Raw genomic sequence first — 14,089 nt, forward strand, 5'->3', positions numbered from 1 at the left:
CACCTATTTTTGTTTTTGCTTTTATAAAGAAATGGCAATACTGCTTTCTGAGTTTATTGTAAATGTCAACTCTTGATACAAATATGTGATCAAACCACAAACAATTTGTGTATCTCACTCATAGTAAATAGCTAGAACCAGAATGAAATCTCCACGGGGATAATACGATACAGCCATATTTCATTTGCTAACTTGCCTAGTGATTTGACGTTCTTTAAAGAAAACGAGCTGAGAAGGAGAAAAAGAGGAGGGAACGGATAAGAAATGTGGAAACAACACAAAGTGAAGGCAAAAGAGATGCAAGAAGAGAACATACGCACACACACACACAAATGAACATATACATGACAAGACGCAGATATAGATCAACAGTTTGTCTAGCTATGATCTGCCTGCCCATGTAATCTATATCATCTATACTTTTGATCTATGCTTTTGCAGAGAGATTTATTGATTGGTAGATGATATACATACATGTACAGACATAGATATAGATAGACAGATAGATAAACAGGTAGATAGATAGATACAAATATACAGAAAGATAAATATATACATGATATAGATACAGATAGATGAATTAATATATAAAATAAGAAGATAGATAAAATAGAAAAGCGAGAAAGAAGCATCATGGAGGATTAAAAGGATTGGACAAGAGTCTGAAGCTGCCCATGTTCTCATCCCAGAGGTTTTGATTCATCTTCCACCGAGAGATGATGGAGGCGGGACGGGGGGGACTCGAGAGGTGTAAGGTGGAACAGAGTGACACATTTATAGATTAGAGGTGGGTGGGTGTGGCTGGGTCGGGGTTTTTTATTCTAAAGGATTAACATAACACTCGGGGCAGAGGCGAAAAATCGCACACCCTGGGATCCCGTAATTCGCAGAGATAGCCTCCGATCCGGAGGGGGAAGGGCTCAGGTAAATGATTCCTGTCGTTCGGGACAGGTGGCTGCAGTGGGAGGGGGAACCAGTTGTTGCTTGGCATCCACTCCAATCAACAGACGATGGCTGGATCAGTCAAGGTGAACCACATGAAGTAAAAAATAGGACAACTGGGAGCCCCCTAACACCTCTCTTTCTTATTATACAGTCTTGCCAAAAATTGTTCCACCTCTCTACCCCGACTTCTAAACTCGCAACACTTTTAAGTTGCATAAACATCTAAATGACATAAGAAAATTGCAGTGCAAACAAGAAAGATGAGTGTGGGCATCTCAAGATGAAGTCAACATCCCAATTAATCATCTCAAAAACTGTGCAGGAAGCAGGAGATAAAAACTCATTAAGATATATTTTGCTTAAAATCATATATATAAATGTTTTTGCAAAAGTTTTTGCAAGCTTGCAAGCAGAAAACCTGTCACTTGGAAAAACAATCTGGGTAATCTCTTCAGTTACATGAGAAACATAAAATCACACTGAGCCTACAGGTTAGGCTAGAACACACTGCTTCCAAGCCTTTTGACTGAGATCACAAGTATTCGCTCACCTTGCAGCCTCCTGGCCCTGCACGTAGAGTGGTCTCCCGTTGACCGGCCTCGCTGCCAGGTCCATCAGCTGGTACTTCTGGGCATCTACCAGGTACCTCTCGATCTGGCCCGGCCTTCCCATCCGGTCTTGTTGGTTGTCACAGCCCTATCAAAAGAAAACCAGTACCAGTTATAGATATCAGATTTTTTTTAAATTGTAATTAAATCCCATATGGCTTCTGAACTTAAGACTGACACCATTACAGTGAACCCTGTTATTTTGTTCTACACTCTAATGACAATACCATTGTTTTGTGCTTACATCTAACTCTCTGAACAAGAAACAGCAATGCAACATGTTTTTCTTTTTTGAGAAGGTAACAGCATAAATTTCACACAATTCACGGTTATACAGTATGAAATTCACAAGAAAGAAACAAATGTAGTAAAATGAAATATCTGTGCAGTGGGATTATTGATCTATTTTATCTTTTTTTGGGGGGGGGGCGGGGGGAGATGGAAAAGTAAAAATTAATTCATTATTGTGTAACAAAAATCAAGGAACAAAAACAACTCTTGCCTTAAAGTCAAGATTGTTTGGCCTCAAAGACATACAGAAAATGATATGCATCAAGTGCTGTTCCTCCATTTACATCGTGAGTGATATGCAGTTCAATCTGGCCCAAAGTTTTTTTGTCTCCTTTGGAGAAGTCTGCTCAGGACCTTTATGAGTGTGAGTTGTGAGATGTCATGTTCACAGTCATTGCCACGGTGGATGGAGTCAGAAAAAGTTGACAGCACAGAGAACTATGTGCGAAAATCATATACACAAAGTTTGCTAACACTGAGACACACTTACTAACAACAAAATGGCCTCTGTAATGCTACACCACTTCATGTACTTCTCTTCTCTACCTTATCATTTCTCTCTTTCTCACACACACCAACAAGCACACATACATACACACACAGAGGCTCTCTTTACATTTTTTCACCTCTATCAAGGCAAATTTGTTAACCATCATCTGTCTTCCCTCAGCTTACCACATCTCTCCCTATCCGATCTTCACCCACTTCAAACTTCCATCAAGAAAAGTTTGCTAACCCTACTTCACACCTGATATCATCGATGACCTGGGCACTGTCAAAAAAAAGGACAGTTTCTAGGGATCTTCCAATCAGGAGAGGGGGAGGGGGAGGATGAGAGAGAGAGGGAGAGGGAGACTCATCCCAACTCGGTTGAAGATGGCAAGAGATACAGATGGGACAGTGAATCGTGAGCATCTGGCATTTAGCGGGGGAAGTGACTTTGACAGCCCAACATCCACTGAAAAATGACTTGCAATCCTATTATTTTGTGCCTAGCTGTGAGATGGTGGTTCTAGGACACCCCAAGGACCAGCCAGACTTGTCCCACAATACAGATAACACTTATCCTCCTCGTTGGGATTAACACCAGGCTAGATCATCCCATGACAGATGCATAGCACACACTAATCTTTATCAAGAAGTGGTTTACAGAAATTATCTGTCTCTTTCAAATCTCAGAATGTTGTTGATGTCTTGTGTTCTTTATAAACTCATGACACATATCTCAAGTTTCTGCCATTTGCTTCAGTATATATATTTTCAGCTCTCCTATGAGCAACTGCAAAGTCCATTACATTCATACGTTATTATCAAGAAATATTGCCTTCATCACAATAATATAATATTACTTTTACATGCAACTTGCACCAGGTTATACCTAGTAAGAATAAAGATTAATAGACAACCTCTCCAATTACTTTAAAAACTTTGAATATCAAAAAAAAGAAGAAGAAGACAAGAGACAATCAAATGTGTGCAGCAATGAGGTTCCTTGAACTGAATAAAGAAGGCAATGTGAAACTATAGGATTTAGAGGGAAAAAAATACAGACCCCGATGTATACTGACAGATTAGGGTAAGAATAAAAGTCATATTTCTCCAACTATATCTGTCACAACAAAAGTAATCTTTTTGATTAATATAAGATGCAACAGTTCTCTGAGGAAATTAGGTCTGATGGGGCCAGCAGATTGGAGTAATCATCTGTGGAATCAGCATCATCTAGAACAGCAATCAAGACTCTAATGTGTCATACGTGACTGAATTCTAACATTGGATTGCAAGGAAACGGAGAAAAAGAGGGAATACGAGTAGACAGAGAAATATTACTGCCTTTTCTTTGGCGATGGATGACACATGAAATGATACACAGCTGTCAAATTGAGATGTTCACAACATATTGTTTGAAATGTCTGTCAAGTCCAGGCGATGCTCAGGCTCAAGAGAGAAGAATCGCATCCTATCTCCGCATTTGATCTCCGTCACCAGTTGCAAACTCCTCTGTTGAAGTGACCCGCCGTCCTTTTCCTGTTTCTGGTTCCTCTCCCTTTACTCTTGCCCTCTGCTCTTCGGCTGAAATCAAACTCTGTTGTTTCCAATATTCCTTTTTGTTCCCTCCTCTTTCTCTCGATCAATAAGCTTCATCACTTTCTTTCAGCTGTCTTTCAACCGCACGGTTATTCCATCCCCTTGGCTGCTTTCCAAATCAATAGCACGCATCTTCGCACTATTCTCAAGTCTTTCTGAAATGCGCTACTGTACCAGAAGCGTGAGTCTGCAACTCTTTTAATACTCAAAGTCAATAAATTCATGTCATTCCTTTTCTTTTTAAAGATTTCATCTTCTTGTGATCCCAATGCAAATTTTTGAAATGTATGAAATATGTTTCAAGCAACAACCAGGAAAAATGACTAAGATTGACTTGTAAAGGAAACATAGAAATCATAATTCTTTTAAAAAAACCGTGAAAACGTGTTATCAACTTTTATATAACATCTGACCTACACCCACAGTATTTACAAACTTTGGAACTGCCACAGAACAGTGACGTCTGTTGTGTGGGTGGGTGAGAAGAATGAGGGAATACTACAGAAATGTATAAACCGTGACATTTGGACATCACAAAATTGACCCATGAAGCTGTCATCAAATCGTTTTTCTCCCATATTCCCCGCAAATTGAGAAGACAACCTCCTCACAGTACAAGTTTATTAGGTCAATAGCTTTTTGGGAATGGCAGTTGAGATTACACGGGTGTCAAACTTTTGTGGCATCATGCCAGCTTTTTTTCTTCATCCCGCTCCCCATCCAAAAAAGCACAAATCAAACAATTTTGAACTCACTGCGATGTTATGACTTGTAGTTTGGCAATGATAACATGGCTCATATCACACTCCATTTTTATTGTTGTTTTTTCCATTGTAGATATTGCAATTGCATAATACAATGTTGTGGCTGCCATATGCCACCTTTCCATCAATGTTGAAGTTATACTCCACTAACCCTCCCAAGCCGAAATTCTTATTACAATTTATATCTTATGCAGTGCAACTGTCTTGAAAGCATAACTGGGTTAAATATCACAGGCTGACAAGGTAAACGTTATCCTGACCATGGCAAGAACATTTACATTAATTATGAAAATATTCTGATTTTTGCAAAGACCCTCACAATCTTACTTTTTAGTGACATGAGTTGGAGAATGTGGTCTAGAACTATTCCAAAGTCCAATACTTGATCCACCAACTTCAACAATACTCTCCATCTTCTTCCTATGGCATCCTTGCATATATTAATAAATTATTTATCATCAATGTGGGCATGCTTTGACTACCCATACTTTTGATTATGGTCTGTAACCATCCATTGAACATACAAGTGCAAAGAATACATATTCTTCAGGGTTTTTCCATGAAAGATGGGCTGGATGCGCATTTTGCATGTCAGTCATCTGTAAGATATCCCCGATATCGCTGGTATTGCTGCAATATGGGCACGTTGCTGCAACCAATGAAAAACTCATGTCGGACATGCAGCCTATCATTTAAAAGATGCGCAGAGAGTTAGAGTTAGAACATGTGGGGCAAGGCAATGAAAGTTTTACAGCCCACTCACTCTACCCCCAGTGGGTTGGACAGAGCAGGTAGCAAACACTGCGAAGCGTGATTGGTTCCTGGCAAGACTTTGCACCAAAAAGTTCCAGCAGGTATCAGAATTTCTTTCCTATTCCAGCGAAAGCTACCCTTGGCCCACGGCCCAAGGTGCCTGAAGGCTGAAGTAAACAACGCCCCCTCTCAATTGGGTGGTCTCAAAGGCCCCCCTCTCTTCTCCATCTGTGCGCAACCAAATCTTCTTACATGCTCAGAATGTGACACATGGCATGAAAGCATAATGAGGTGTTGGCGGGTAATACGGAAAAGGGGGGGGGGGGATCCTGGGCTTTCACTTGCACCTTCCATTCCAAACCATCTTCACCCTCAACATCACTATACCCCTCCTGCTCTCTTGCCCCTTCCCTGACCCCATGACACTCGTGCCCTGGCTGTCCTCTGCGCACTCTACCATCAGCTCATCCCCCAGCCCCAAACAACATTCTGACATGATCGTGCCAATGCTCCATGGATCATGATCCCACGGTTCTCTGGAAGAAAAAGTAGAAGATGAAGAAGAAGAAGGAGGATGAAGAAGAAGGAGGAGAAAAAAAAGAAGGAATGCATCACCATCATCCATCACCATGGAGAAAGGACAATATAACCTTCATGTAAACACACCAGAGGAGAAAGAAGACAAGGGGGTCACCAATCCCTGCCCGCCCCTATTAATGTCGCTAACGAGACGCCACGACATATCGATCGGGTCTCCATCATCGAGGGCAGGCCGAGAGTTCACCAAAGAGTTAAGTCCAGGCAGGCAGGCAGGCAGGCAGGCAACCATGCAGAGTGCACGCCATTCCTTCCAAGTTCCATACCTCTGCCGACCACATTCACAAAACAAACTCTTTAACATGAAAGTTGCAAGATTCTCCAATACACAGAATTTTATCTGCAATCTGTGTCTGTGTCTATTACAAATTCATTGGTAAAGCACTGTACAAATAATACCACTTTTCCAATTAAGATATGGTGTGTATGAAGTAAAACTGCTATCGTTTAAAACATCAACCTTTCACGGACACTACCAATAACAGCAAATTTCTAACACAATCAACTTTTACTTTTTCACTGGAATATCAACCATGCAGACTTAATAAAGTCACACTTTAGGATGTGAATATGCAGATTTTTGTCTGAAATCTGTGTCTGGTCTAGTATTTGTGATCTTTCTAGGAGAAATTCACGGGTGAATTAAATGCTGTGAGATGAAGGGATTTCAGTGGGCGCATTTGGATGCCAGATGGGGATCATGACGGGCTGTGTCGGTACATTATGGGGACAGTCGCAGGAGAGGGCGTGGGTATATGGTAGGGGTGCCACATTCATTTTGGGCTGAAATTCTTGCAAAACATTGGTTTGGGCAGTGGGAGAGCAAGGTTAATTTGTGGACTCTTTATTTCTTTTGCTCTTTATTCTCAAAGGAAGACAAGCAGTGGACCACATGGATGGGGGTAATACCATGACAGATGCGCCATAATGGATGAACCAGTATGTCACTGAGAAGGGTACCCATGCTGGTGGCCTCTTTATCCTAGCATTCATGTATATCCTCAAGTATTTTATTGGCCCTTCTGGCCTCATGATATGGGGTCATAAATTAGATTTCTTATTAAACTGTTTTTATCACATATTTGTCCGAAAACTTTGCTTCTTAAGAGGGGAGAATTTGGACCATAATTTTTTTGATAGGTAGACCTTGATAGCCACAGAGTCAAAAACATGGCAACACCAGAGTCCATATCCACTCTCACAACCACTGAAAAATCTCAAAACATGAATGCACAGAAATACATGTGTAAAAAAATGAGTACGAAAAATAAAAAACACATAGGCAGACAAAGCAAAAAAGAAAAAAAAAAGAAAAAAAAAAGAAGAAGCCAGGTGTATTCTTCCCAATCTTCTTGAGAAACAGGGTAAACAGGGATTTTAAATCACCAAAGCAGACCTTTCTTCAGAAATCTGATGTGAACAGAGAGTGAAGGTTTTCAGCTGAACCCTGCCCAAATCCCAGGATTACTTGATCTCATTTGCACGCTTCACACGACCCTGATTATGATTTAATTGTCAGGAATCACAGACGAATATCTTTGGTAGGAACGACAAGCTTACTGTGCCACCTTAGAAGGGCCAATGACAGCTACTCGTTTTTTTAAGAATGAACCCCTTCTTGAGAAGGTGTTTAGCCTTTTCTAAAGAGGAAAGAAAAGTAGAGGCTTACAGTTATTTGTTGGCTCATCTGTCACAGAGCAATTACTCCACTTATTCCATAATACTCTAAAACCTTCAATGAAGGGTTATGATCGGAGAAGAATTTGTATCAATACAATGGCATGTGACTTGGAGAGAGCCGTTCGCACGTAACACCCCCGGCTAAATCTCACAGATTATGCGGCCATGTCAAATCAATGTTCTCCAGGGCACACGGGTCTTCATCCCCTGCTAACGCTGGGCAAAATTGCTCTAAACCCCAAATCACATCAGCCTTAGAGCCAAATTTGCACCCTAATTGGACGGTTGAGTGATGCGGGGAGCCCCGCCAGTGCTCGGACGGGGAATCTGGACGCATGCATTGCAGACAAACCCCTCATCAACTCGTGGGGCGACAGAAACACTGTGACATGTGCGCTGTGCATTAAGCCCATGTTTGTGTGCAGGGGAATTTCTCTGAGCAAACGTGACAAAATCCATTTAGTAAACTCCGGTTTCTCCAAAGACACCACTTTCTTTTCCCTCATATTATCTCATCTTTCTTCCCATCCCCCTTTCCCAGGTTCCTTGACTCATCTCCTCCTTTAGCTAGTCTGCGGTAACAATTCTTGTTGCCATAAGTCGGTTTCGTACCTGTCGCTAGGGACTGGGTCGAGGGTTAATGTTCCCAGCTATGGCATAGCTCTTCGTTGGCTATTTGTCAGCGGTTTGAACTCCTTTTTCTTGTGCAGGGTGGGGTGGGGGTTATTTCTTGTAGTGCCTTACAACATAGGAGAGAGAAAGGGGTCAATCTTTTCCCTCTCCCCCCTCTTGCACACTTTAATTCCTTCTTTTCACGCGGCAGACGATGTCCCCAAACTGGGTCTTGCTGAGAGCCAGGTATTCCAGGATAACACTGGCACAACACAAGTGGGCACAGCTGATCACTTGACATCAAATTGGGGTTGTCTTTGGTGTGAGGGATTCTTAGGGAGGGGGCATGATGGTGGTGGTGGTGGGGGGACTCTGAGAGAACATATGACGTGCCAACGTTCACTTTAATATCACCCCATGACTATAATTCCAGTCACATATCACGAGGAGACACTTGAAATAGTCCGAGGGATTTCTACTTGACTGATGCATCTCCTCAGCTTCCATACTTAAAACAGAATTATACAGACAGACAGAGACAGACAGATGACTAAATAGGTAGAAAGATACGATTGATACATAGATAGATAAATGGAAAGACAGACATATACAGATTAATACTTGTGAGTACAAAACTTCTACTTGATACTTCAACAACTAGTACGGCACTATGAAAAGTCTGGCCCATTTCTTTTAGTGACTGGAAGTTTTATCAAAAAACAAAGAGGAAATGAGTGAGAGAGCATGTATCGCAAAAAGACATACAGCCCATCCTCCTTACCAGCAAGAAGTATATTTGTTCAGGGAAACGTGTAACCGATACAACTGGAACAAGCCACTGACAAAAATGCAACAGAATCTGACGATATGAAATCCAAGCGCTACCCGACATGAGTCTTCGCTCGGCGGCGTGACGGTGCAGCACAGACATAAACGAAAAGCCGGAGGAAATAAAGAAGGCAATCATAAGCATAAAAAAAAAGAGGGGAAGCACATATCACACGGCATGCGGACTAGAGAGAGCAGGGACCAGGTATAAGGACTATCATCGATGCGGCAGATATAGCTGTCATCAATCCACCACAAACAAAGAAGAAGTAGAGCACGACACTGACAGGTAGCCCAACCTCAAGTCCCACAATATTTGATAAACCCAGAGCCCTGGCAGTGTGGGGGGCATCCGCAGAGGTAGCAGGGGGTCACTCGCTCTCCATGAAATGTAGGGAGTACTCCCTCAAGACCAAGATCCGACTTTAATGTGAAAGCAGGCCCAAATACTGCGTTTGATGGCAAAAGATTATTCCACGTGTTTGGCATAATCCGGCAGTAATTGGCATTCTGCAGCCACTTGATTCTTTTATCAGGAAACTAAAGACATGCCTTCCTGAATAGCTGAGCCTAACACATCACTATATTACTAAAAAAAGAAACTTTTTTATCTAAAGTAGGGATGATTGATAGATAGCTCCATTTTTTCCCCCTTTTAGGAGGGTGTTCCAGGGAACAACAGCAGTTACATTTGTGGGTATGTCTCTGCCTGTTTGGGTAAAAACCCTTACAAGTATGAAAGTCTAACATTAAGAAAAACAGGTTTGTAAGGATCAGTGCCGAGATCGCACTCTCAATGAAGAAGGGTAACTGTCATTTCACCTGGGCCAGAATCCAAAGCTCTGACTAAAATTTGGAATACAAGACAATTTACAATACAAGACAACTTGTATCTGACCCTGAACTTATTGGAATATTCAACTCATATTACTGTACCTAGATATGAAACATTATCTGAGTAGGAAATAAAAACAAAACAAAACAAACAAACTATAGTCAACAAAAGCTATATTAGTTACACAACAAAATCATGCAAATTGTGCAATGACATTTTGCTTGGAAGTGGTTCAAAGGGATAGAGCATGACTAAGAAGCTTACATTCCGATTTCCATGATATAGGACGCAAGAAATGCGTCATTTTGGGGCGTCACTCATCCCAAAAAATATGAAACAGAGAGATTATCTAGGCCAGCTAACAGAAAACAACTTTGGGAAGACACTAAAATAAAAAAAAAAATAAAAAAAACATCCTGCTCTGTTTCCAAGAGTCCGAAATTTCAGGGGTCACGAACGACATCCAAAATATGACACAGAAATCACATTCTCAGCTGCCATAGTCTCTGGTCCCATGGTGCCCGGTTTTTCTGCATCTTCTCACATGAAAGTTTGGCAGACGTTAAAATCTGATAATGCCTGGGCTGACTAAAGCACAATGGTATGAAGTGCGCCACTATAACGAGATAAAAACAAAAGCAAAACTAGAACATGATGTAAACAAAAGCGGATGAAAACACGGAATCATGTGGCTCTGTTCCAGAATGTTCTCCACAGTTCCACCCATTTTTTTTTTTTTTGGGGGGGGGGGGAGGGAGGGTTGTGGATGTGTTATATTGTAAATATCACAACAGTCCACTAACAAAGCTGCTATTGCTGCCAAAAAGTTCTATGGCTATGAGAGGGGGAAATAATATTTGTATGCAAGACAAAATGTATGTAGCCTGGCTTAGGTAAGGTCATAATGGATCATAGCCAGCTACCAATGCATATCACTGAAGACATGGATGAACTTTGACCCCCAACTTTTGATTCCCCTCTATACCAGGTTACGATGGGCATCCACGGAAGCACCAAGCTTCTGATTTGACTTAGCCGAAAGAGGCTTGTTTATCAGATATTCACCTGAAATTGTTTTGTACGTAAAAAGATAATATCATCATTACGTTTAGCAGTGTTCACCTCCTGTGAACTCCATGAAAATTGCCTGGGTTCTACTCTTGGAAACTGTCGCCTCCTATTGCCCGCCCTTCTCAATCATGCCTCAACCCGCTCCAATCAATCCTCTCTCGGCCTCCGCTGATGGCCAGACAGCAGTTCACTGACCCAGTCTGGGGCACCATCTTCATCTTCAGCATCCTTAATCCTCCATGTCACAACCGCGAGACATCTAAGACCACTTTCTTCATGCTCCTGAGCAACAGGTTCTGACAATAAATATGAAGGGGCGGGAGGATTTATCTTGAAACAGATGCCCATGACATGTGACATGAGATAATGGCATTCCACAAGGGTCGCTCGGGCAACCATCCTCTTCTAACCTGCTATTAGACCCTTGTTCGCTGCTTGGGACTTTGGGAGATGCGCAACAATGTTGGTTTGGGGGGAAGGGAAGTTAGGGGAGAAAGTTGATGTCTACAATCTTCCATTGGAATTGTTTTGTTGTCATGACATCATCATGGCGTGCTGTGTGGTGTCATCCATGGATGAGACGAGTATGGTGCAATATTCACCTTTGTGACTTACAGTCTTTTGCGCACTGGCAAAGGACTCATTTGACCAGAGCATGTTAATACTAAAATCACATTTTTCAAGTCACGGTCTGGAGTTGTTTTCAAATCAAATTTTGCTTGATTGCAGGTGCTCGAGTGTAATCTGCTTGGTTTGATTTCTCACTACATGATCAAAAGGGTGGACTCATATTGAAAACTTTCGGTCATTTGCGAAACCGTGCTTCCACGCGAACGCTACAACATGTAAAACGGGTCCAAAATTGATGCACCTTTCCAAAAAATCTGCCATAACATTTAAACTATTAAAGTGGCAAACTTGGGGTGCCCCAATTCTGAAAGTGAACACTTCAATGATTATTTATGTGTATATATCATTATTGTAACATTTGTAGCAGTGACACTCTTTTGATCAGAAAAGCACCTTTTTGAGTAGATTTGTCTATGGCGAACAGTCCGAATTTGGCGAATTTGAGCATATTTTGCCGTCTTGTAATTCTTCAACTCATCTTCAACGGGTTAGCAGAGTTTGTGACAAAACTATTGCATGGGATGTCTTTTGTCAGTTGGCAGTCTATGAGAAGGCTTGTTTCAATGCCTGGATACTGTCACTCTAAACACTTTCAGAAATGCATTTTAGAAAAGTGATTAAAAGTTCCCTTGCAAATGTGAAACCTCTCTGAAACGTCTAGGAAATAGAGCAGGTTGCTATGTACTTGGATGAGCAATAAGAGTTGTGCCTACGTTTCAGACCCAATTGACATATCAGAATGTCGTAGTATAGGAAGAGTGTGGTTGCTCACCGAGAAATAAAATGGGGATGGTTATATGGCAAGAAATATATAAAAAAGAAGACAAATATATAGGGGGATTGCTATATCTCACAGCTTTGGGTCTTTGACTTAAGATTACAAAGTACTTCATTTAGACTAAAAATCACAAAGTACTTCATTTAGACTATGACACATTCTGCATTTCACATCTGCTGAAATCATCTGCCTGTTTGATATTTTTCTTGGAAACCACTGACAACAGATCTGTGATGAGGCCTTATTTTTCATCAGCATTCAATGCACATTCTGGGATTTTCTTCCTCACTTTTAATGTCCTTTGATGAAGTCTTCAGTAATTCAAGCTAGAGTGGCCTATGAAAGGGATAGCCAAATGCTCCTAAAATGTTTTCAAGGTAAGCTGCCATTAGATTTTCGTATTCATCTAGATTCACTCACAAAATGTTTCTCCTACTCTACATTAGATGACTTCCTCCCCCCCCCCCTCCCCCATAAAAAAGAGACTCATAGAAACCCCAGCCTATTCAAAAGGTGTAATACCTTTCAATTAATGGCAGAATGTCTGCACAATTATCTACTCAAACCCTCCATTCCCACTCCCAGCAAAGAATAATGAAGTTAAGAGTGATTGACTTTCCTGTTTACTTGCATTTTTAAAGTTTAAATCTTCCAGTTTCCATCCATCATAATTTTACTAAATGATTTTTATGAACCTGGATCAACTAAGTATTAAGTCTTTTTTTTTTCTTCAAAGCCCTGCCCCTTTCTCTTAATCCATTCACTCTCACAAAAATATTGGTGTTTATCAAAAGATATAAGTGAAGGAAAGAAGTGGAAATTAAAGAAAAAGTGGGAACACATATGGAAAAACAAATGGAACCACAGAAGCCATGGGTTAGACAGGAATGTCTAACAAAAAAGGGAAGTGAAAAGATTGTGATAAGTACACAAACTACTCACTATTTGTGGGCACTGTCATTTTGGCATCTTTTCTTGTCACCATCAACAACAACAACAACAATAGCAGATCTTATTCACTACACATCATTCATTCTCGGTTGGCCTTTGGGTGGTGGGAACCGGAGACCTTTGGAAGGATGTGGCAATCCACTTTTTTAAAGAGGATAAACGTTTCGCTGTCAACAGGAACAAAATGCTACTGAGGTTCTTGAATGTTGCAATCCCCAGATCAATGAGCTGGATTTATAGGAAAAGTGCAAATGAATAAATCCTCTTCTTTTTTCCCCCTTTCTTTTTCTTTTTAAATGGCACTTACCGACGACATAATCTGCCAGAAAATTCTTGAGATTACAGAGATCTGTCATGCGGTCGTTTAAACTCCTTACCGAAGGGGAATAATGTGCTTTTAAGAAAAATCAATGTAAGCCTCAGATGCAGAAAAGAAGTAGGAATTAAAACATTAAGAAACAGGGGAGCTCAACGTAGCTCTTTTGATAAAGTCAATGAAAATAAGGGCATGTCATGAAGCTTTAAGTAAGTTATTTAAGTTTACATAGGACTTCAGAAAACCACAAGGTATTGTTCCTCAAAAAAGGGGAAAAACACAGAAAAAAAAGATGGGATCTTATTGTAAAGTTACATGGCTGAAGGCACTAACAAATGGAGA

At 40.9% G+C, this 14,089-nt stretch overlaps 1 protein-coding gene across 1 annotated transcript in view; it reads right to left on the minus strand.

Annotated features, from left to right (window-relative positions):
• Positions 1 to 14,089, minus strand: part of LOC139743112 (semaphorin-5B-like) — a 73,688-nt gene that overhangs the window by 35,875 nt on the left and 23,724 nt on the right. Inside the window, exon 8 of the mRNA XM_071653617.1 lies at positions 1,496 to 1,641. Coding sequence (XP_071509718.1) covers positions 1,496 to 1,641 — 146 coding nt within the window. The remainder of the gene's footprint in view (positions 1 to 1,495; positions 1,642 to 14,089) is intronic.

Source organism: Diadema antillarum, unplaced genomic scaffold, assembly GCF_040938485.1.
Source record: "Diadema antillarum isolate AM-2024a unplaced genomic scaffold, OU_Dant_1.0 seq00001050_RagTag, whole genome shotgun sequence".
Classification (NCBI taxonomy): Eukaryota; Metazoa; Echinodermata; class Echinoidea; order Diadematoida; family Diadematidae; genus Diadema; species Diadema antillarum.